The sequence below is a fragment of the Convolutriloba macropyga genome, chromosome 7, assembly GCF_964194025.1.
Source record: "Convolutriloba macropyga chromosome 7, txConMacr16.3, whole genome shotgun sequence".
NCBI lineage: Eukaryota > Metazoa > Xenacoelomorpha > Acoela > Convolutidae > Convolutriloba > Convolutriloba macropyga.
The window spans coordinates 66218582-66243106 of NC_134474.1; the positions used below are offsets into that span (position 1 = coordinate 66218582).

Below are 24525 nucleotides of genomic sequence, written 5' to 3' on the forward strand. Positions count from 1 at the left end.
TCTAAGGAATCGTTATTGATACCATATTCAACTGTTAGATCTGGAAGTGTCTCTTCTGCCGGGTAGTATTCAACAAGATGATTTCTATGTGCAACCTTTCTAACCCTTTTGTCGTTATCAAGCTCTATTTCGTAATTCACGTTTGTAATTTTCTTTACTACCGTATATGGGCCTGACCTGAGCTCTTGGAGTTTTTTTGATTTGCCTAATTCTATGCTGTGGTTTTCCATCAGAACCTTTTGTCCAATTTCTAGTTGTTTACCCAATTTGTGTTTATTTCGATGTTTATGTGCCTTTGCGTTGTGAGCTAGGCTGTGTTTATAAGTGCTATTGTAAATTTGTTTAAATTGGTTTTCACGGCTTAGTAGTGAAGATTCTATTTTTGGCTTCAACAATTTGTCAATTTCTTTGTTGTCAGATTTTTGCAGTGTGTGTCTATGTAATGGTAGATCTTTACAGAAGTCAGAATTGCATGTGAGGTTTGAATTTCTTAATAATCCTAATTTTAGTGAGAGTGGAATTTGAGGTTTTTGACCAAAGATAATTTCATACGGTGAAATTCCTGTACTTGAGTTAGGTACTGTGTTGTGAGCAAAAGCAAACTTCGGGGCAAGTTCATCCCATTTTCCTCCGGCTTGTTCTAAAAACATCCTAAAATGTGCTCCTAAGTGTTTGTTTTGTATTTCAACTTTTCCATTCGTCCATGGTGAGAAGGCGGTTCTTGGGGCTGGAGTGATTCCTAGTTCGTGTATCCAACTAGTGAAGTTTTGATTCATAAACGCTGAACCTTTATCATAGACTAATTTTTGAGGTATCCCAAAAGACAGGATGAATTTTTCAAACGCTTTAATGGTGTCAAATGCGTCCGTAGACCTGACGGGGTAAACTTGAATAAATCTCGAAAATGAATCTACAATCACGAGACAATGGTGTTTTCCATTTGACGGTGGGTTCAAAGGTCCTTTATGATCAATGTGTACCGTGTGAAAAGGAAATGGTATTGTGTTGGTCCATTTTTCTAAAGGTGCTTCGTATATATCTTTCCGTTTTTGTATATTTTTTTGACAGTCAAGACAGCTGGCTATGAGGTGCTTAACCCATTTGTACATTCCGGGCCAGTGAAAAAAACGTCTTATGTTTGCAAGAGTTTTATCTAAACCAATGTGTCCTGCTAACACATCGTCGTGGGCCAAATTAAATGTTTTGATGAATAGGGAGATTGGTACACAAACTTTGATTAGTTCAGTGTTAGAATCGTCTGTCTGTTCTTTGATGCAGAGTAGGTTTCCAATTATGCATAAATTTTCAAAGTTATTGAGATAGTTTGTTATAGCTTTCGATTGGCCATTTTCAATGGTTTTCAGATCTTTGTTTTGACTTAGAAAAAACTTGCGTATTTGTTGTAATACTGGGTCTTTCAATTGTTCTTCACATAGGACTTCAGTGTTTAGATCAACATTTTTTGCAAAAGAAGTTAGTTTCAAGATCAATTCTTTAGCATCCATTTTTTTGTCAAGTTTTTCAGGGAATGGTGATTGTTTTGTTAAGGAAGTTTTATTTTGTTCCTCTTCTGCATTTTGTGCTGCAAAGATTTCAGCAAAAGTAAGAATTTCATGGTCTGGATCATCAATTACTTGGCAAAAATTTTCATTATTTGCTTCAATAATTGTATTTGAAGGAGAGTTTTTTTCGCTATTAGCCTCTCCTGAGTTTAAAAAGGAATTGTTAGAAGTTTTTTCCAATTCATTGGTCTCAATTTGAGTCGCTGTTTGTTTTTGATCGTTTAATTTTTTAAAATGATTTATTGCAGAACCTTGTGAGAAGTAGTCGACAAGATTTGTTACTCCACAAATTGTTGCTTTGCTTGGTTTATAACGTTCTTGTGTCAATTGGTCGTTTTTGAATGTATACTTTGCTAGACCTGTTTTGGTTTCTTTAAGTATTGGGTAAAAATCGTCGGCATTGCCTTTTTCGTTGTCATGGAGAACGAAGTATTTTTCCTCGTTTCCATTCTGGTCGTAGAACGAAATGTCTTTTGGTATTTTTTTGTGTTTTAGTTGATGTTTGTCAAGATCTTTCAGTTTTACGTTTCTACTTAGAATGTCGGGAAAAGCTAGATTCTTTCCTTCAGTCCAAATGATTTTTAGGTTTTGGAACTGTGAAATCACTAATTGGTATCTAAAAAAACGATGGGAGAGTTTCCCTCGTCTTCCCCATAAGTACATTAGTGGTTTGTGGTCCGTGTAAACATAAACAGGAAATGGCGAGCCAATTATGTAGTGCTCGTATGTTTGAAGTGCTGAAATTACACCACATAGTTCACGTGCGGTGGTACTCATTTTCTGCTCTTCTTTAGTGTAAATTCTGGAATTAAATGACACTATTCTCTTCCCTTCAGGAAATTCCTGTACTAGGATAGAGCCAACGCCAATTGAGGAGGCGTCTACGTGAACGTGAAAAGGATGTTTTGTGTCTGGTATAGCTAGTATGGTGTCCTCACTAATGCGGTCTTTTATACTTTGGAAAAGTTTTTCATGTTCCGCTGTCCATTCGAACTTAGTTTCGGTTTTGGTTAAGTCGTAGAATGGTTTACAGTCTACATGCAAGTTTTTTATGTACATGCTGTAGAACCCTAAGCATCCTAGAACTCTCATTACATCACGTTTGTTTTCTGGAGATTTCAAGGCTTTGAGATCTGCTACCCTTTTCTTGACTGGTTGAATTCCTTCTTTGCCTACAATGTGGCCAAGGAACTGAACTTTTCTAAGAAAAAACTTAGTTTTTTCGGGTTGCGCTTTTAAACCTGCTTTTCTTAATAATAAATGGTAGTTTTCAATAATTTCAAACATTTCGTTTTCAGTTTGAGCTTGCATGATAGTGTCGTCAATGTAAGTTATGGCTTGTTTTCGTTTTATTAGTGGTGCAAAATGAATAGTCATTATTCGGCTAAAGAAGTTAGGAAGACCACAAAGGCCGTAAAAACCTCTTTCAAATGTGTACTGTTTTGAACCAATTACAAAACTTACTAACTGTTTTGTCTCCTCGGTGAGGGGGACTTGATTGTAAGCTGAACACAAATCACTAGTAGTGAAGTAGTTCCCTTTGAGCTTAGTCAATAGGCTTCCTATTGGTTCTAGGGGCCATGAATATCTGCTGAGGTCAGTAATTGAATTTAGATAGCGTGCGTCAATTACGAGTTTTATGGTATTTCCTTTAGGGAGGATTATTATCGGGTTAATGAACTCGGAACCCATTTCGTTTTCGTTTCCCATTTCACGGATAATACCTGTTTTGCACAACTGATCCAAAAGAATTTCTAGTTTTTCTTGATAATGAAGGGGTACTTTGGATGGTCTTTGTTTTGACAACGTGACGTTGGGCAATAGTTTTACGTTGAATTTTTGTTTAATTTTTCCAACATCATATTTATGTTGTGAGTGTACGTCTTTGTTATGAACTAGTGTTTCCAATAACTGTAACAGTTTTTGGTCAGAGATGTCTGATTGGCTAAAATCAAATTTTTTAAGGAAAGTTTGGTCTGTATCTGAAAATCGGCCAATTATTTCTGGTTTAACCTCAATGGGTCGCAAACTATCCTCTCTTTCACTGTGGGGTTTTAAATTTTTTAGATCGTCACTGAAATCAGTTTCTAATTCGTAATTGTCAGTAAAGTCTTGTTCACGCTTACGTTTTTCAGTTTTTTTCTGTTTATTAGTTTTGTGATTTAAAATAGTTTTTTCGGAGTTAGGTTTTATTATTGGAGAAACACAATTTTCACTTACATGAAAAACTTGATTCCAATCGGTCTCACTAGTCAAAAGATGGTCTATAAAAGCAAGATTGTCTACAACTGTAAAGTTTTTCTTTGGCTCAATCTGAATGTCCTCTAAGGTGTGACCTATTGGGCCTTTAGCAATGACAACCTTATTATTTTGCGGATTGTTTAACATTATAGGTAACTCCTTTTCCTTTTGGAAACATCTTACATTATAGGTATAAATACCTTTTTTCTGTAAGTCTGATCCAATAATAAAGGATGTTCCTTTTCGGAAAAATTCGTTAGTGGGCTTTATGGTGATGACACGAGTTGTTTGGGGAGCTAGATGAAATTGGATGTCCATAAAAACCGTTTTGTAGAGACTAACATAGGGGTAACTTTTAGTTTGATATCTGCTAAGTGAAATGAAAATGCCGGGATAAATTTATAGTTCAATTTTTGGTGTTGAAATATCAATTGATTTTGTAGAGCTATCAAGAAAGTCCATTCCCAAAATGTTTGGCTTACATCCGTCTTTGGCTGAAACCCATGTTTTTATTTTCACGTTGTATTTTCCTTCTATGTCGAATGATGAATTGAAAGTAATATATCCCAAGAGCTTTAGTTTTTCTCCGTTAACGGCTACAGTGTTAGTTTTTATTTTGACAAGATCTAATTTTTGTGTTTTGCATATTTCACTGTATGTATAGTAGTTAATAATAGAACTGGTTGCACCTGTATCAAGAAGGAACTGGGTTTCTAGACCGTTATTTTTATTCCTGTCTCCGACGGGTTGGTATAAGTTAATATAAATATGTTTGTTGATGATTTTATTAGTGTTATTAGTTTCAGAGGGTGACGGAGACTGGTCTAGTTTAAATTAGCATGATTGTTTTCATCATCGCTGAAATAGGAACTAGAGCTATTGTTCATGAAGTGCACTTTAGGACTTCGCTCTCGGCTATTATCTCGTGAGTTATAGCCACTGTTAGGTCTGTTACCTTGTCTATTTGAATCATTGCTTCGTTCGTTTGAATAATTTCTGTATCTCTGCTCACTGTTTGGTCTATCTCTGCTACTATTTCTATCAGACCTGTATGAATCTCTCTGATTTTGTCTATCTCGAGAGTCGTAACTACCTGACCGATGTCGGTTTGATGAAGTGTAATTGGATGGATGAGGAGAGTTATTCCTATAATTAGGAGTGTGTTGTCTGTTGTTTTCACTTGGATAATTATCTCTTCTTCGATCGTTATTGTTCGGGTAATGACTTTGCTGTCCTGGCGATCTACCTCGGTTTTGACGATAATTATCTGTAAACTTATCTCTGGTTTGCGGAGGCTGTTTGTTTTGTTCTTTATTTTCTTTGCGTTTGTAGCAGTATGCAATTGTGTGACCAGACTTTCGACAATATTTGCAAAATCTGGTTTGATTTTGGTTCATTCGGGGGTTGTTGTTATTATATGTTGCGTTGATTTTGTGGTCTTTCATTAAACTTGTTAGTTCCCTGATCTGATTTTTTAGACCTTCAATTTCTAATTTGTTATCCATGCTGTTGGATGATGTACCAGTAAATTCACTGCTCACTGCAAAACTCAAATCTTTAGTCGATACATGATCTCTAAGTTGTTGCCAAGTGGCACCTACATTTTCGATTAGAAATTGATGTGCTTTCTGTTTTAGAGCGGGTGGTGTTAGTCCTCTAACAAAATATTCCATACTTTTTCCCTCTCTGAAGGCTTCATTGAAATCGGGATCCGGCCAACCTTTTTCTATTGTTTTGGTTAATCTGTGTATGTAACTTTTGATTAGCTCTTCTGGTTGTCTCCTTAAGTTTTCTACTTCAATCCGTTTTCTGTACTTATCCTTTTCATCTGTAAACCTGGCTATGAATTGCGTTCGGATGTCATTCCACGCTAATGCTGGATTCAATGATTCAAACCACTGCACGGCGGGTCCTCGCAAAACCGAACCAAAAGTGCTCTCTGCCTAGCATCATAAACTGCGGCTTGGTCAGGGTCAGCTGCTGGTCTAGTTCCGAGAGAGAATTGTATTTTTCTTATTATAAGGTTGATAAAGTCTTGTGCGTCCTCTGATGGGTCTAAACCGGTAAATTTTTCAAGTGCTATGTCGGGATATGCTACTACGTTTGCCATTTTTGATTAAAGTTAAGACCGTAAATTTTGTTTTAAAATTTTGTTTGTGTAATAATTTTTTTTTTGGTTATGTGTATTGGGTTATATTGTTATAGCTGAATTAGAACGCGCTATTTTCTATGAGAAATCAGGCTTTGTTACCTATATATGTTCGACTATCCCCGTCTTCGGCCTATGCGTTGGTTCAAAAGAGAACCCGCAGCCTCACCCACTCAGGCCTCAGCTAAACTTACTAACAAAAGTGGGACCTCTAGCCTATAGGACTAGAGAACTGCATTGAGTGGATCGCATCATAATGTTCGGTGTGCAATGAACAATGCGTGAGGACAATTATCGAACTTGTGACTTACTTAGAAAGCCTGAAGACCTATAAATTTGAAGTGCTAACAGTACAAGGTGAAAAAAATTGTAGCACGTTTTAATTCAGCTAACTAGTAAAAGTTTTCTATATATATAAATATTTATATATATATTTATTAATTAATTATAAATTAATTTATTAATTATAATTCAGAAGTGTTTTGGTTAATATTTGTAATATCTATTGTGTTGTATGAGGGTATTTCAATATTACTATTTGGAATCTTTAGTAAGTTTAGTATATTGAAGAATTCAGGGTTATTCCAAATGTACGTGATAAAAAAATTCGCAAAGGAAGTTGGCTCAAATTTGTAGAAAATTGCTAGGAAAGTGCTATTGTTTGTTATGAATCGTGTCACTTTGCCCGTTTTATTGTTTGTTGTAACTGTGATATTCAGATGTTCAACGATTATGGTTTGCACATTGTCCATTAATTCATTTGTTAAAACCTAAGTTATCAAAAGATGAGAGGTGCTAGAATAGTAAACTTAAAATGAAAAAGCGACAAGGTTTATAAATCTAGAAGAGAGTTAACAATATCTAAGTTTGGTTAGAATCGATTAAAACAACTAACTTCTCTATTAGAAATATCCCACCTGGGTAAAAATAGTGTTAACAGAGTAAAGAAACTTTTGCCTGATTGGGTTGGACTGATAATTTATGCGTGCTATTTGTTAAAACGCGTGCTATTTGTTAAAACCGAATTATCAGATAATTAAAAACAAAATATCAGGCGTGATTCTTTCCTCTGGTCGCACCAGTTATCATAATCGGGGCTGTATCCAGAATATATCCGAATTGTCCACAACCTCGAAAATGATAAAGTAAACCAATCGCTGTGTTATCGCTCTTGGTTTACCGATTAGTGCGTATAAGTCTCAGTTAAATTACTAATGTGGTTAAATAAGTTATTAATTCACCAAGTTATGTATACAGTTAGAAAACCCGTTCCAATCTAATAATATTTAAAATATAAAGCTACAATATTGAACATCTATAAAATGCTCTTCGTTCTCAAATCAGCGGGGATAGCTGGAACTTATGAGCTATACTAAGTTTGGCTTACCAGTTTAGTTTCAGGACGGTCGGATTAGATTTTAGAAAAAAAAACTAAAGTTTAGTCTGAGAGTTTGTTTGTGAGGAGAATGTGCGGAAGTAAGTAGTTTTACAAGTCAAAAATTTGGCTATTTTTTAACAGTTTTTCTGCCAACTGATTTTCAGGATTCTCGGTGTGTTCTGTTTTCTCAATTCAGAGATTTCTCTCTCTCCACTTCGTTTCGAGAGAGAACCATCTGCGCCACGTCAGATGGTTGACGACATCTGACGTTGCGGGATGAAAATAACACACCATTTGGTGATTCAGTATTTATTCACCAAGTTTGCTGTTTGTTTTAAGTGGCAGTTGGTTCTCCAGTAGCTGCTTCTTTTATGTTTGTGGTAGAAAGTACCATATGGTGCAAGAACCACGGAGCCAAAGTTTTCAAGTGTGACTCAACTCTAACTCAACTTTTTGTGACCTTGGAAGGTCTTAAAAGTGAACTAGAAAGGTGTTTCTACGGTTACAATACACAGTTTTAACGATATTTTTCCATAAGGTTATAACAAAAACAAAAAATTTTCTTCTCTCTACCGCTACATCATACAACTACACATTACTTCTGTTTAACCTCGGTTTCCGAAAGAGCTAGATCCTGTACTGATTTAAGCGACTGGCTGTGCTACTGTTCTTGTCGAAATTACATAAATTCTAAAGTCTATTTTATTATGAACGCTTATCGGTGGTTTAACAATGTGGCTGAGAATTTCTCTGAGAAACTTGAACATGATTCTGTTATGTTGGGTTGTTAAACTGAAAATAGAAACTTAAGAATGTCATTACATATACGTATGGGCATGTAGTAATGGTTAAGTGACTTCTGCAGAGTCACTTAACCATGCTTAAAACACGAAACGCGCACGTTTTAAAATGACGAAAGTCAACGAAATTCAATTTCTGGCTAAGTAGCAACTTCTGGCATTTTAACTTCTGGCACTGCAGACTTTCGGCATTTTAAAATGTGCACGTGAGTGTTTTAATGTTAGTGTTGATGTGTAATTGGTGTCATTTCGTGCCAACAAGAAATTTTATAACCTACGCTTCTAGGCAACCTATCAATTTTCCAAGAGTCCAATTTTGTCAATCGCTATTGTTGCTATTCTGTAGACATCGTCAAAAAGAGGAATTATGTAAATTGCTCTGAAAGACCGAGGCGTGGAACTATTTTATTAGAGGTCTGAAAGGAAATATGAAAGAGTGAATAGTGGTTATTTTCATGGTTATACTATACTGGCTATAGACTCAGGGTCTTTGATGTCAGTATGGCTATGTATATTTGTGTTGATGTGTAGCTGGCACCAACTGGAAGTCATTCTCTTCTGAATTCGATAGAGGTGATTGGGAACCCAGTGAGTCTGTGTGAGAGAGTCCATCAGATGATACAACAAGTGGCTGCCCAAATCAGAGACTGGGCTGCTGTGCCCAACAAAGTCCCAAACAGTTAGTCAGACTTGCCACTCTCTTCCGTTGCTGTTGAGTTGGTTTCATCTACAAAAATCAATTATCAACTTTCTATTATATGAACTAATTGCTCTCGGAAAAATTTTGGTGCAATTATTTTATCCTGTGTTTTTTTACGCAATATATTGTATTAGCGTTTGTTTGTCGCACATTTTTCAGATAACTTTTTCATGCTCGAATCTTTTTTTTGTGTTAATGTATTCTCATTCAATGTTTCAAATGAAAAATTTGCCAGAGTTGTTCTTTTTAATTGCTCTTGAACGAAGTTCATAGCAATTATTGTAAACGTGTGTGTCTTTTTACGACTCGAAGAGGGGTATTGAGATTCTACTGGTTTTTTTTAGCAGAAAGCCAGTTTGTTCATGACTTGAATTTTGGCTTCTTTCTGTTCGAGCATTTACCTCAGTTTTTGATTGTTGACTTCTGTTTTCGAACATTGGACTTTAACAGTAGCTTCGTTTGTAATGTATAGTAATTAGGAACTGCTTGTAATGTTCAAGGCGAAGAGGTCATTTTGAGATTTTTCGTTCCTATACAAGTCACCCCTAATTATCTAAACTACACCGCACACCCCCCCCCCCCCACTTATCTAACCCCCCCCCCCCCCCACTTATCTAACCCCCCCCCCACTTATCTAAACCCCCCCCAACCACCTACCTACCCCCCCCCCCACCTACCCCTACCCCCCAAACTACCCCCTCCCTTCACCTAACTACCCCGCCCCCAACTACCCACCTCCCCCAGCACTACCCACCTCCCCAACCTATCTACCCACCCACCCCGCCTAGCTCCCCCACACCTAAAAAATTGTCGGCATTTTTGGTTGTTTGTTCGGCTACTTTTTTATCGTCTGTCTATTTTGATGTTCTGATTTCGGCAAGGTTAGGATAGAGATTATAATGCACGACGATTCGAGTCGTTTCCGGTTTTCTACCGGCTATATTTTTTATGCAAAATTTTTGCTTGACAATTTTGACTTTTCGAGTGACTTTTACGCCCTTGACTTTATGCATTTCGCGTGATTTAAAATTCTCTCTCAATCGCAATTTCAAGCAGCTGTACTCAATTGTCGGCAATTTAATACTAAAAGTCAAGTGAAAAGTGCGCCGAAACTGGTGTCATTTTTTACTTTAAATCTTAATAGTGGTGTATGTTAACCTCTAATGTGGTTATTTGAAGCCCACTGTTGAACTTCTTAGTCACATTAAGGCTCCCCCTCCCTCCCCCCGACTGAAGTAGTCTGCAACTGATTAGAACCACTAGTCGTTCGAGAGCAATTCTTCCGACGTTTAGTCGGTTATGTTTCACTTCGAAGCTTGCTCTTGGTCTGTAATAATCTATAATAAAGTCCTTTGAAACTTCTTTTCAATTGGTCTCAAATTGCGTTTATAGCAATTATTTGAATCATTGTGCACTTAGTCTGAAGATCTTTTGTTTATTTGTTCCGCATGAGCTTCATATTTAAGAAAACATTAAATGGGTCTAGAAGTAGACTTTGCTTTAAATAATATACGGAATAATCGTCCTAAATAATATAGATATTATAAATAATCGTCCTAGGACATAAACCCGCATAGAAATGCCATCGTCAGGGTTCTTTTTTTCGCGAGGTTTAGCTTTATTCACGCAATGTTTGAAAGACATCAAAATTGGGTTTAATTACTTTCAAGTTTGGTTCCATTATTTGGATCCATTATTTGAATCCTGTTGTCTTTTTAAACGACTCGAAGATGAGTATTGGTATTAAACTCTTTTTTAGCTGAGCCTATCTGTTTTCAATTTTGGCTTCTTTTTTCGAACATTGACCTCTGTTTTTGAACGTTTTTGAACTTGGGTTTAATTACTTTCAAGTTTGGTTTTTTCTAGCCATCATTTGGACCCTTTTGTCATTTTAAACGGCTTGAAGATGAGTATTGGTATTGAACTCTTTTTTAGCAGAGCATATCTGTTCTTGTTATCAACGTTGGCTTTTTTTTTCGAACATTGACCTCTGTTTGAACGTTGTGCATAAACATTTAGAGTACTCAGTGTATTTCGAATGTTCAGTAATTGGTGACCTCTGTTATTAGTCAAGATGAAAATGTCTTTTTAATAGACGCGAAGTGATAGCAGCTATTATTGGGCACATCGTGTTTTTTTATTTCGTCGTTCCCCTCAATGATTCTTGCGACCTTTTCAGTTTAAGTGATTTCTACTGCTTTGCAGTTGAAATTTGTGTGCGTAACGTGTAACGTCTTTGTTCTGCTTTTTGGTCAATTGCGTGACTTACCTCACTCGAAAAATGACTTCTGAACTCACTTAATGAACTTTAAATTTTATGAACATTTACTAGTAGAAGTTCAATGGTGTGTATCTAAGTAGTGCCAAACGTATTTGCCCTAGTTCTTGAGTATTAGAGTCTTGAGTTTTTGATTTCGAATTTTAATTTTGAAAAAGCTCTATTGGGGCTTTTTGTTATAGAGCGTATGTGCCATAAAAATGACAGTCCAAATCTAGCCAAAAAGTCTCGTGGTCTATTAAAGGACTGGTGGTCAATCTGTCTATCTTATTTCATTAGTTGTTTCAATTCATGGAAGGCCACAAGCGTCCATTGTGGCTATTTTCTGGCAAGTTGTCGCCTATGTTTGAGAAATTATGGCACTGTAGCAGTCCCTCCTGACTGCAAACTACTTCACTGCTCCTACCCATTATCTTTCTCGCCTCCCAACATACCGCCCAGCCCACTTGACCACCTTCATCACCAATCAAAAGTGAATATTTAGAAAAACCTTAGTCTGCATCATGAAAAAACACTTTCTAGAGTAGTATTCGGCGATCAATTTTGCTTTTGTTATTTTTGTTTTTACTGCAATATGTCTGTTTTTGAAAAGATTAGTTGGATAGTTTTCATTGCCAAACGTTTCGACTCATTTCGGTTTTTGTTTTCTCTACGATATTTTACTTTAACGATTTTTCGTCTGACTATTTGATTTTTAGTAACTTTTTCACGCTTTGCTCTATGATTTTTGCGTGGTCCAAATTGTTATTATTCAGAATTTAGCTGCTGACTTAGTTCACTATGGTTTTCTAATAAAATTGCTATCAAAATTCCCCCAAAATTAGTTTCCGTATCCATTTTTAATAGCCTCTGTCAGCCTCTCAATGGCTATTATTTGGGTGCTCTCCTTTTTCATAAGTCACGATTTTCACGCTTGACTTCTGACTTACCTCACTCGCTGTTTCAACTGAATGGATTTAAATTCTTTCACGCATTGAATTACGTAATGTGAATACGGTCAATGTCAAAAGAGCAAAATCAAAAGAAACGGGATAATTCGATAAAGCCCGTTCATTAAGTCATAGTGCATCAGTTTATCAAAGTTCATTAGAGTGATTGCTAACTGATTTTAGCATTCAGTTTAGAAGCTGAATTAATTATAGTTTAAGAACCTAACTGAAACTAAACCACAAATAAGAACTTTTGACACCGAAAAAAAATCAAAAAAATCGGCCAATTTCTATCTCTTCTTTTTTTTCCTGTTTCAATCCCAATGTGCATCAAGCGCGTCAACGGTGGCTTTTTTCCGGCAATTTGTTGGCTATGTTAGTCTTTGAAGTGGTGAATAATAGTCTGTGATATCGTCATTGTCGGCCATAATGCTTAATATACCCCGCACGCCTGTCTTTCGAGAGCGATTTGTCTTGCTTTGGTCGATTATGTTTGCTTGATTAATAGCCGCCCTCATCTTCTCAGCCGGCTATTATAGCGCTCCTATTTTTTATATTCCAAGATTCCAAGAATTGGATTGTATTTGTCTTTTTTTATTTTTGTAAGATGTTTTCACACCTGTTCTCATGACTTTGAGCTTTCAAAACGGGATAAACAGGTAAAGCTCAGCGGGCATAAAGTTTCAGTAGAGGCCCGCGTTTAGTAATCCCTCAAGTACTCAGAGTGGTGAAGCTACTGGGAAGGCCGTAATTCAAGGTTAAAAGGTCATTTTTGGGAGTTTTTGAGCCTAAAATAATGAAATTTTTAGCACTTTGTCGTTTTTTGGATTTTTTGTTAGACCAGTCTGAAATTGAGGTTTATTATAGTTGATAGAGGTCCTTTGCAAGACGTAATTGCTTTTTACGGTCACTTTAAGCGCTATATCTATTGCCACTCCAAACATAAACACGGTAATTTATACTAATTTTTTCAAATTCATTGAAAATTTTCGTCATTTTTTGAGTTGTTTCAGACTTTGATGTCAAAAAAGTTCCTCTGGGGTTTAATAATGGGTTATTGCATAGTTTCTAGTGGTAATGAAGTGGTTTTAAACATTTTAAACTTCATGAATTTTACCAATTTTTTTAAATCAAACTTGTTTTTTTTTCAAATTTTCTGACATTTATTGTCATTATTTAAGTTTTCCAGGACCAGGGGGCAAGAAACCTCATCTAGGGTTTGCTAACAGTTTAGTGAAAATATTTTTTGGCCATGGAATGGTATTCAACATTTTATATCTTTGACCAATTTTTTGATAAAGTTGCAATTTTTTTCTTTAAATTTTTGAAATTTTTATTCAGCGGCCAGGGAACCTCCTATAGGGTTTGCTAGTATGTTACTACATAATTTCTAGGGGCAAAAAAATAGTTTCCTATTTTTTAATTTCGCAATTGTAGGGAATTTTTTAAATAAAGCTTCCAATTTAAAATTTTCGTTTGTTTTCAAATTTTTCGATTTTTTTTGTCCCTCTCTAACTATCTTTACTGGCCAACGAAACTTTTTGAACGTTGTAGACGGTTTACAAAACAGAACTCCAGAATCAAAAAATGTTTTGACTTTTTTATAGCCCTATTTTTGGAAATTTTCTTCTTGGAAATTTTTCTCTTCTCAGTTTCTTGATGCATTTGTCATTTGTCCAGTTTATCTATTTTAGTGGCAGATTCATCTCTTTCAAGGTTTATGCGTAAGTTAATGAGTATTTTGAAATGAGTCATATATGGCCTTCAAGTTAAAAGCTTCAAGGGTTTTAGCAATGATCGTTTATTTTTGGTTAGTTTGTTTGATTCTTTTAGTTTCTCAACTTTTGAGATTTTGTCTTGTTGGCTAGGATTGTTCAATTGATCTGCTGGTCATGTTCATTAGATCTGTTTTTCATTCAATTACTTGCATTTTGTTTCAGGACTTGTCCTGCTATGTTTTTTTACTTCGTCGAATAAAAAAATGTTTCGCTTTACCTCATTTTGCCGCCTTTTCAACATTTTGCGTGAAATCTTTTTGACTTCTCTAGGCTAGTTTCTCTCTTCTCTCATTCTGCTAAAAGTGATTTTGAACATCAGTTGCTCAGCAAAGCAATTCAAAATGAACAGAGTTAGTACAAAAATGGATGTCAGAAATAGAAACGGGATAAACCCATAAAGCCCAATTTTAGATGCCCGCTATTTGAACGTCGTTCCTATAAGTTTTATTTACCATCTCTAATGCTTATTGTTATTGATAGTAGCCCCTGTAGCCTCTCTCTAAGAAACAAAAGCATGTTCAACTACGAAATGCCATCAAAATAAATCGGACTTAAAAAATGTTTTTGTACAAAAATCTTTTTTTTTTCAATATCTTCTGTTATTTCAATCCCAATCATGCTTAGTGGAATCAACGGCGGCTATTTTCCGGCAATCTGCCGGGTATGTTTGTTTTTCTGTTAATTTTTTGATAAGCTTTGCGAAGAACTTTTCTATTTTTACCTGATGAGAGGGGTTTTTAATCTAATAACTAGGAATGGCGATGCAATTGATGTATGTCATTATAAATGCACAAAAATATTAGCTAGATACGCTCATAGGCTAAGTTGACGGAAGAAGGGTCATTTTTTCACGGGAAAGCACAAAAAAGTAAGATATTTATGTGTGTGTGAATTTGTGTAGGTCTGAGCTTGTACAACAACGAGACATTTGAAATGATGGCCAGACGATGGAATAAATTGGAGAAAGATTTCAAAGCTAGTCGATCCAGTGCTGTGATTAGCGGAGAAGAGGGGTCCAAAGGTGGACTTGGTGCGAATATGGTGGCATGTTTTGATATCTCTAAGATCCCTGACATCTACGACTGTATAAAGTACGATGCCCTGCACAACTCGCACTTGCCATTGCCAAATAGAGATGAGTTGTACGCTGCCTCCAAGGCTCTTGCTGACGTCATAGTCCCACAGGTCTGTCAGATTGTATTCTATGTGTTCTAACATAAGCTTGATTGCGTTGAAAATCAATCAACTTGACAAGTTGTGGCCATTAATTGGGCTCTGTTGGTATTTTTTCAATGCGATTTTAACTTATTAAAAAATTTTCAAATAATGAGAAAAACTCTGAAGCGCAATGGCACTATGTTAAGTTCTGTTAGAGGTTTATTCGTCCGAGAGGAGCGCGAAGCGTCGAAACTGCGGAGAAGTGGGCTCTTCCCTTTAGTTAACTCATATTTTAAATGTGATATGGGACCAGATTCCATTTCCTTTCAACTGGCTCTTTATCGCTGTGGTGCATTAGATCGCAGTGATCTAGTCGGTTTCTTCGAACATTAATTTTGCGACAATAACATATGTATGGTAATATTAACAGTTGAGGTTTTCACACAATAACCCCTGAGAAACACGAATGGGCTTTAAAACACGCGCGTGCAAGTTTTACAATGCCAAAAATCGAAATGCCAGAAGTTCCTATATACTTAGCCAGAAGTTGAAATTTTTAAAAATTGACTCCAAAAAATCTAAAAAGCGTTATTGATTTAAAATTAATTGTACATTTATTAAATACAGCTCCAGTAAATGAAAACTTGTTTGGTATGTCAATTTGAGACATCTCGTATTCAATTGTTGAATCGCTTTCAAATCCATCTTTTTCAACGATTTGGCTCATTGCCAAATCTAACTCTGCATCTTACTCAATGATATCCTCCTATGGAAGCGTTACACGGGCTTCTTTAGCTGGTCGTGAGAGAATCTCACCTGTTTGCCTTTTGCGTTTCTCCGATCTCTGATATTCGCGAACTGCGAAGTCTGATCTGTGGCCCTTGAATTTTTTTACGGAATTATCACCAAATCCATGATCATATAAAGCGGTAATGGCAGAAGCTCTCAAAGAATGACCACTCCATCATTTCGTAGTATCCCAACCTGCTTTTTTGCAATATTTGGAATGATGGAAGCCAGAGTGTTTACACCAATTGCTTGGTTGCGGAACCAGTTTTTTTGCTTTCGTTTTCTCGTGGTCTACCATAAAACGATTTGGATTTCTGTTGAATTTTTTAGAGTACTTTTCGATGATTTCATCAGGACAGTGTGATCCACCAGTTGAGAAATTCCGTGGCGTAAATCATGGTGTTCTCGACTTCTGAGAGCAAAATGCTTACTAACTAAGAAATAAACTGTTTGGTTCATTCCATCCAAGAAGATTTTTTCGCATAGTTCTTGTTCCATTTGTTCAGTAATACTTTCTGCTTGTCTTGAGGAGTACAGTGGCCACTTGATATTAAGTTTTTCATTTTTTTATCAAGAGATTTACGAAAACCATGAAAATCATTGTCCTCCATTATTTTGATTGTGTTATCGACACCTTCGTTGATATATATTTGAATCATCATTGCAATATTGTAGAGAGTGCTTGGGTGATCTTCTTCCCCTTTATCTATTCGAATTTCTTGAATTTTTTCGTTTTTTGCCACTGCTTGTTGGTGCATATAATTCTTTCTCCTAACAGGATTTTGATTTTGGATTTTTCATTATGTAAAGTTAATTATGTTGTTACTGTTTTACAGGAGGATGAGAGTATTGATGGGTGGGGTGTGTGTGTGTGGGGGGGGGGGCTTTCAAAAACGGAAAAATTTCCTGGGGGACGGAAAAACGGAAAAGATTCCTTTTATGAATTGACAAAGGTATTGGTCGGCTAGGTCAAGACTCCTCGCGAAAATCATATCCATAGATTTCCCAAAAAATTCTGGGTCTTCCCTTTTTTTAACTTGAATCCACCTTTTCCACAGATACTTCAACCATTGAATCTTGTCACATGTTGTTTTTGCAAGAATGGAATCATCATCGGTCATTCTTTTTCAGGAACAATTGGCTTTATTTTATATCAAACAAAAATCAAAGAACAACGAAATTGAGATTTTTTTGTTCCTATAGTGCTTTGGAAAAAAATAGCCATTTGTCTGCGAACGTGATTCTCTTTTTCATAAATCGGGAGAAAACTCCTTTTTTGATTGTTTAATCGGTTAAAATCACTTCCGCAAAGCTTCCGACTGAACTTGTACAGTGCTTGTTTCAAAATGGTTACCTGACTCTGCATAAGTCAATTCGAAATTTTGACATTATATCTCGAACCGGTTCGCGGTTCTCGATAAACGCCAGAAGTTCTCAGTGACTTCAAGCAGAGTCAAGTGACTATTACTTGAATGGCTATCTTAATCTGTGCGCTGAGAAGGAGGCTCAGTAACGTGCGTTCGCACGTGATTTTCCGACCCCGCTCAACTACTTTTTTGACTTAATTGTCTTTCCAATGAAGCAGAGATGGAAAACTTTCAAAATTCATATTTTAATCGAAAATATTATTGTATCCCTTTTAAATATCACTTGAAACTCAAACCACTGAACGAAATAAATAATGCATCAATAGAGGACCGATTATTCCTGCCTCTTTAGGTGACGAAGAGACGAAACAAACAACACAATCAATTAAAAACAACAACCCTTAATTACGACCAAAACTCATGTCTATCTATTATTTAAAAAAGTACTTCAAATCAATATTACGAATTCAAAATAGCATCAGATAAAAATTTAACGAAATGAATTGACTTGCATTTCACCAGAATTGTTATTTGGCGTGCTTTTTCCATAGCTGCGAAGCTGTAAGCTGAGCGGAGCTATATTGCATTGCTTTTGCTTTTTACATTTCGAAGAATTTTTTTATTGGGGCGCTGTCTTTTTTTAAAGACCTGTTCACACATTTTCATGATTTTTGAAGTCAAATTGGAGTGATGATTTTGGTCACGCCGAAACAGTAAGTGTAGCAAAAAATCGAGTGGTTTTGCGGCGTCAATTTTTTTGCATTAATTTTAAAGTAGTGTGATGTTTGAACAAAATTTGCTTTCTCGCGAGTGTTTTGTTTACATGCGGCCTTTTGACATTGTTTTTGTTTTTTTTTTTGGGCCTGATTTTTTTTGTTTATTGTTTTTCTAATCTAATCATTGTCCATTCTAGGTCTAGTTTTTTTATTTAGCGAATTAAAGTTGTTTGAATTGTATGTCAGGACTTTTGCTATGTTCTTTTGTTTCGTCGTCTGACGCTCTTTTTCATTTTACCATTTGTTCACACAGCAAAGCTGAAAAATTCAAATTTTCTGAATGACTTCTTCCTCCCATTAATGGAATTTGAGAGCGTGACGTCATTTCTCACTCTCTTTAGCCAACGTTCTAAGCACATTTGCTTGATTAGATATTAAAGTCATGAAAACCATTAACTTTCAACTGAAATCATTGAATTGCTTCAATTATTAGTCCTTAGGAAGCTATTGAAGGAGTTATTTAATCAGAATGTCATTATTGCAAAAATAGCAAATACATTCAGAAATCAAAAAGTCAATTAAATTTTGGGCGAAAAGGTACCGAAGCCTTTCAAATCAATCTATTCAATAATAACATTAGGTATGAGCAAATGAGCTTTCTTTCTAAATGCCATTGATGTGATGTGTGCTTTGCTTTTAATGTGATGATCGAAAGAACAGCAAACAATAATCCCCAAAATTTAAAATTATCGAAAAGTCAAGAAAGCTACAAAAACTCTAAGCATCCAAGCCAAAAAGTTATCTTTTAAATAGTGAAACAGCCAAAACTATTTGCCAGCTCTCTCGTTGCTGAGACTATGTTACCAAGTGGCAGAATTTAGATGAAAAATTGGCGAAGCGTGTAAACAATTTTTTTAAAGCCAGACCTTTGCAAATAGATAATAATCAGTTTTACTGCTTACAAAATCAATTGAACCTGACATCATTGAGACTACAAAAAAACAAAGATTTCAGGCTGAAGTGTTAGTCAAAAACATACGCTTTGTTCATGGGATGTTCATGGGCTCCCATTTGCACGTCAGTTTTGTCTGTATGTAATTGAGCTTTAGCTTGAAATCATTCTGGTCTGTAATTACCATTACAAAAAATCGAAAAAGTTTGAAAAATGGAGCCGCCTAATTATAATTCTTATGATTCTTGGCTTTACAAATACAAAAAGTAGACCAGAACGAGTCTTGTTGTTGCTTCTGGACCAATGAAACAAATAGTTGTTCCAAGTGTTTTGTAATAACTAATAGGCAAAATTAGGACTGAGATTTTAGCTAATTTGATGAAAAAAAACAGGATTGAAAATAAAATTGTTGATATTTTTGGACAATTATTGAGTTATATTGGCAAAGACACCATTAGGTATCAACTGAAGCCATTAGATACTTCCTTCATAGATATTGTATTAGACTTTTGACTAATTCTCGTTAGACTGTTATGAGATTACAAAATGACAGCAAATGCTGGCAAGACTCAAGAATTCTTGAAAAATTTAAGAAAAAAAACTATCGGAGCCAGAAAAACCCTTGGTTTTACTCAGAAAACACAATATTTTTTCATCGCGCCTCATTTGAACTTGTACGGATCCTCTCGTTAATTGAACCTCTAGATGAAAACGGCCTTGTTTGTAATTGGGATGATAACAAATTCAAACATTATTTTAAAAAGTGTAGATCCCAATTACAATCCGAATCGTTTTTCATTGAGAAAATAGGGATGGAGCCAAAAATTGCTTTTCTATTGGCAGTTATATTTGGCAGGCGAAAATCTTAATGTATCAAAATTAATTTATACTATTTTCGGTAAATAATGATTTAAATCAGCGAAAGGCTGGCTAAGTTTTAGTTCTAAAACACTTTCCTAGGGGTCGGAGGTAAAATAGAGCAATCCTCTGAGTAATTTAAGGTTATGTCAGCTTTTTTTGGGCACTGTCGGTCAATGTGGAAAAAGCGGCCTAAAGATGCATATTTGGTGACATTTTTTTATGAATAAATTTTGGGTCTTCAAAAATTTAGCCAACATTTTAGCAATTCTGCCACTCTTTTGTCTTCAAACATAAATCCAATGAGACTATTTTATCATGTTTGTTAAAAAATTTATCATGTTTTTTATGAAAAATTGATACAATTTGTGGCAAAAATTATCAAAAATGTGAACAAAACAACGGAAATGAGGCTAACGTTCACAAAATTTTAAGTCTCCGTATTTCCTGGGAAAAAAGTAATTTCAATCGAATCTTATTAGTGTGATATTCTACGCTTGGACAAGTTTTCACCATCAAAAAATATATCGATCGGCGAAAATTGACTGAAAAAAAAACAGCTGAGCATATAGCTCCTCCCCCACTATAGTGAGTCTGAACAACAAGAAATGCTAACATATCAATCAATCGAATGTCTTTTTAATGCGATTTTACGTACTGCCGACTTTTCGTCCGAATTTTTTTTTCGGTTTTTGTCTGACCATTTGACATTCGTCCTCGCTCGAAAATGAGAAGAACAGATGATTAGCTCTTTCAGAGCCTTTCTAGTCTCAAAGTATGCGATTTACCAAAACGGTTGAAGAGACATTAATTTATGATGCGAGGAGCGTTTATTAGTTCGACACCCCGCTGCGCCTCCCCCTTACTCCCCCTCGTCAATCCTTCGTAGGAGAGCGTGAAAAATCCGCCTAATGATTAATTTTGTAAAGGAATACTTCCCGTAGGATAAAAAGAAAAGAAAATTATAGAAAGGCATCCGAATTATTTACATATTTTTTTTCCTTGTGCCAATCATAAATTGCTGATGTATTGGTATTTTTGGCGGTTTTAGGAGTATGGTATGAGTGGGAATGAAAAGTTCAGAATAGCTCTCAAACTGTGCACACCTCTGCTGAGGAAGATACGATGTGACCTCCACCGCAACCTCGACCAATCCGCCTACAGACTCCACCCAAAGTCAGTATCCACTTCGTCGTTAAATGTAATGGATCTATTCTGCCCCCCCCCCCTAGTGTTTTTTATGACCCCAGTTACAAATTATATGTTGTTATATAGCACGTTACTATGTAAGAAAATCGCTCGTGGGCCTGGGGGTCATAAAAGATTTATGCTCACTAAGCTGGGGGGGGGGGGGGGGGGTCGGTCGAAACAGAATAGATCCGATATAATGAACAATTATAATATCGGATCTATTCTGTTTAGTTAGTTAACTAAACAGAATAGATTAGTTAACGAAAGCCTGTAACGTGTTTTTGTTGCTTCAAGAAATGATGTTTGATTGGTCAAGCTTCTTAGAATCGCAAAACTGATCGGTTGCAACGAATTTTTGTTGCTAATTCTTTTCTGTTCCAAGCGAAACTAGTGCTGTTTTGTTATTTTATGCATTGTACTGTGTGCTGCCGCGAAAGGTGAGTGAAAAACGGAGAGTAGAGAGAGACCATTGGGTGACTTCTGCATTTTAACATCTTTTATCACTAAACAAATCAATCGTGTACTGTAACTCGAGTCACGTGTCCTTGTCCTTCTCAATTCATTCATCTATTAATTGTTCCCAATTCAATACAATTTAATTTATAACCAACCAAGCGATAGATTATCATTTGTTTTCGAATCATCTCAGCATAAGATTGAAGCGCAAGTTATTTTAATAACCGCGAAGCGATAGCTGAGGCTATTATTGGCCTTCTCTTGGTTTTTACAATTCAAAGAATTTGAATTGTATTGGGGCGCTGTCTTTTTTTTAAGATCTGTTCACACATTTGATAATTTTTGAATCAGATGATTTTGGAAGTCAAATTGGAGTGGTGATTTTGGTCACGTCGAAACAGGAAGTGGAGCGAAAAAGCGAGTGGTTTTGCGGCGTGAATTTTTTTCGCTCTAATTTTGAGGTAGACTGAGAAAACGGTGTCTGAACAAAAATTTGCTTTCTCGCTAGTGGTTTTTTGTTCACATGCGGCAATTTCACTTACTATTTTTTCGATTTTTTGGATCGGATTTTTTTTCTAAATAGTTGTCCCAATCCATTCATAGTTCATTGCTGGTCTAGATTTTTGTTTAGCCAATGAAAATTCTTTGAATTGTACGTCAGGACTTGTCCTGCTATGTTTTTTTATTTATTTCGTCGTCAAGATTCTTGTTACGACCATATGACGTCAGAATCACGTCAAATCTGCTTTTTGTTCGTTCGTTGCAATTTCAACCGATTGCGTGCGTGACGTCATTTTTCACTCTTAGTGGAGCTAGTTTTTTTTGTTCATTCGCGTTATTAAATTTTTGGTTACACTTGACTTACCACACTCTCAAAAATGACTTTCTCACTCTGAAGTTGACTTTTCTGTGCATTAATTCAAAGAGATAAGGTCAAATGAGTGCTTGTCACTCTAATTGAAAGTTATTTAAGAGCAGCTAATAGAAATAGCAATAAGTTATACAGGTTCTTAATCAAAATTTAACATCTCAGCCCTTAATGAAAAGAATAAGTTTGTTTTGGTCTGCCTTTTTAATTGGTCCTGAACGAAGTTCATAGCAATTATTGTAAACGTGTGTGTCTTTTTATTTTTATGCAAATTTTTTGCTTGACAATTTTGCGCTTTTCTTCTAGAACATTCTTTGACTTCTCAAATGACTTTTTTACGCTTTCGTTCATCATTTTTGAGCTATCTCCATTGCTCTCACTCCGAAGTAAAGCTTGTTGCTAATATATAATAGGTTGCAATATAGTTAAAATAAGTGACTCATAGCGCAGTGGGTAGCGCGGGTTCCTAGGGATCGGGAGGGCAATGGTTCGAATGCCGTTAAGCGCACGTTTTTTACATCCAAAAAGAAAAATTGTTTAGGCTACAACCCCTGAATTAAATTGCCTCGCCTGTCGTTCAAGAGCAGTTCTTCCGACATTTGTCGGTTTATGTTTTACCTTCTTTTTGAGACACCAGATCTATGAAGCTATTGCGGCTATTTTATGGCAATTTTTTGGCTATGTTCATAAACAAGGGGTACACAGTAGAAAATGTTCAATCTGGTGTTTTTCCAGCCAACTCTCGTATTTTCCAGGGTCCCTAGATATGTCTTCCTAGATAGCATGACATTGATGTTTGAAATTATATTATCATCGGTAGTTGTGAACTTCGTTTTCAGCTTTTTTTAGCAATATGACTGCATAGTTGATGTACGCTGAAATTGAATCACTTCTAACTCTAGTAAAGATTCGAATCTTTTTGGTTTGTGCCCCCCATATTAAAGGGTGCTTAATATTTGCAAACCCCCAGACGAATATGCCATATTTTTGCATAAAGTTTTACTATGCAATGACACCTGCTCTGTAGCTGGGGGTGCATAACGTATTGGTGGGAGGGGGGAGGACAAACGGAAAAGATTCTATTAATGGTGTGGAATTAACATACAGTGCTACTCAAAAAAATGATAGAAATTAGCAGCTTTTTGTCAACAATCGATGTTGACCTGGCAGGTGGTTGATAAATATACGAGTTCAGTAGTTTGAATTACTAAACAATTAACTTATATGCAGCCAATTTTTAAAATATATATATATATATATATATATATATATATATATATATATATATATATAACAATCAGGTGTTTCGATGCATTTTATTATTTTCGAGTACCTGGATTTACGCTATTGTCACACTTATTGATTCGTGTTGTTTTTGTTGTTTTCAGGTACTCCGAGAACATTCTGACCCCAAACAGACAGGTGAGAACAAGGCTCTACTTCACGAGTGAGAGTCACATCCACTCTCTAGTCAACATAATTAGGTATGGAGGTCTGTTTCCCCACCCGGACACAGACACTGACAGGCAGTGGGCAGCAGCTGACAAGTACCTCTCTTCAGTCACTGAACTCAACTACCTCTCACATCTCGTATTCTTGTTGTACGAGGACCCAACTAAAGGTTACTTACGTACTGACGGGTTTTCTTTACGCATGTTAATGTCCTGTTAACACGTTAGGTGCGGTGGCAATACTTAAACAGCACCACCCCTCAACCCTCCGTCTGGGTGATTTATTATAACTATCTCTAATAGTTATTACACTTCCATTAGTCTCATCGGCCCATAGACACCTTGATTGGTGCTGAAACGCTCTAGTTCCTTCACATAGACAGGATAATGGAAGATAGAAATTTGGGTCTTTTCCGTACCCCCAGCTTAGTGGGTGTATAATGATTTATTATAGCTGCGAAGCTGTAAGCTGAGCGAAGCTATATTGCGGTGCTCTTGGTTTTTTACAATTCAAAGAATTTGAATTGTATTGGGGCGCTGTCTTTTTTTTTAAGATCTGTTCACACATTTTCATGATTTTTGAAGTCAAATTGGAGTAGTGATTTTGGTCACGCCGAAACAGGAAATGGAGCGAAAAAGCGAGTGGTTTTGCAGCGTGAAATTTTTTCGCTCCAAATTTAAAGTAGAGTGAGAAAACGGTGTTTGAACAAAAATTCGCTTTCTCGCTAGTGGTTTTTTGTTCACATGCGGCAATTTCACTCTGATTTTTACTGTTTTTTCGATTTTTTGGATCGGATTTTTTTCTAAATGGTTTTCCCAATCCATTCACAGCTCACTCTAGGCCTAGTTTTTTGTTTGAATTAAATTTTCATTTCTCGCTAGTGGTTTTTTTCTTCACATGCGG

General features: G+C 36.0%; 2 protein-coding genes across 5 annotated transcripts in view; both read left to right on the top strand.

Annotated features, from left to right (window-relative positions):
• LOC142343261 (uncharacterized) overlaps positions 1-24525 on the top strand; it is a 158683-nt gene that overhangs the window by 91155 nt on the left and 43003 nt on the right. For 3 of the 4 annotated variants that reach the window (XM_075395050.1, XM_075395049.1, XM_075395051.1), the window contains exons 18-22: positions 8662-8809; positions 14717-15000; positions 20707-20831; positions 21257-21283; positions 23559-23791. In XM_075395050.1, the coding sequence (XP_075251165.1) occupies positions 8662-8809; positions 14717-15000; positions 20707-20831; positions 21257-21283; positions 23559-23791 (817 nt within the window). The remainder of the gene's footprint in view (positions 1-8661; positions 8810-14716; positions 15001-20706; positions 20832-21256; positions 21284-23558; positions 23792-24525) is intronic. The other variant, XM_075395047.1, reaches the window with a different exon arrangement.
• The window catches only part of LOC142343262 (uncharacterized), a 225840-nt gene that overhangs the window by 23803 nt on the left and 177512 nt on the right, over positions 1-24525 (top strand). The window lies entirely within an intron of this gene.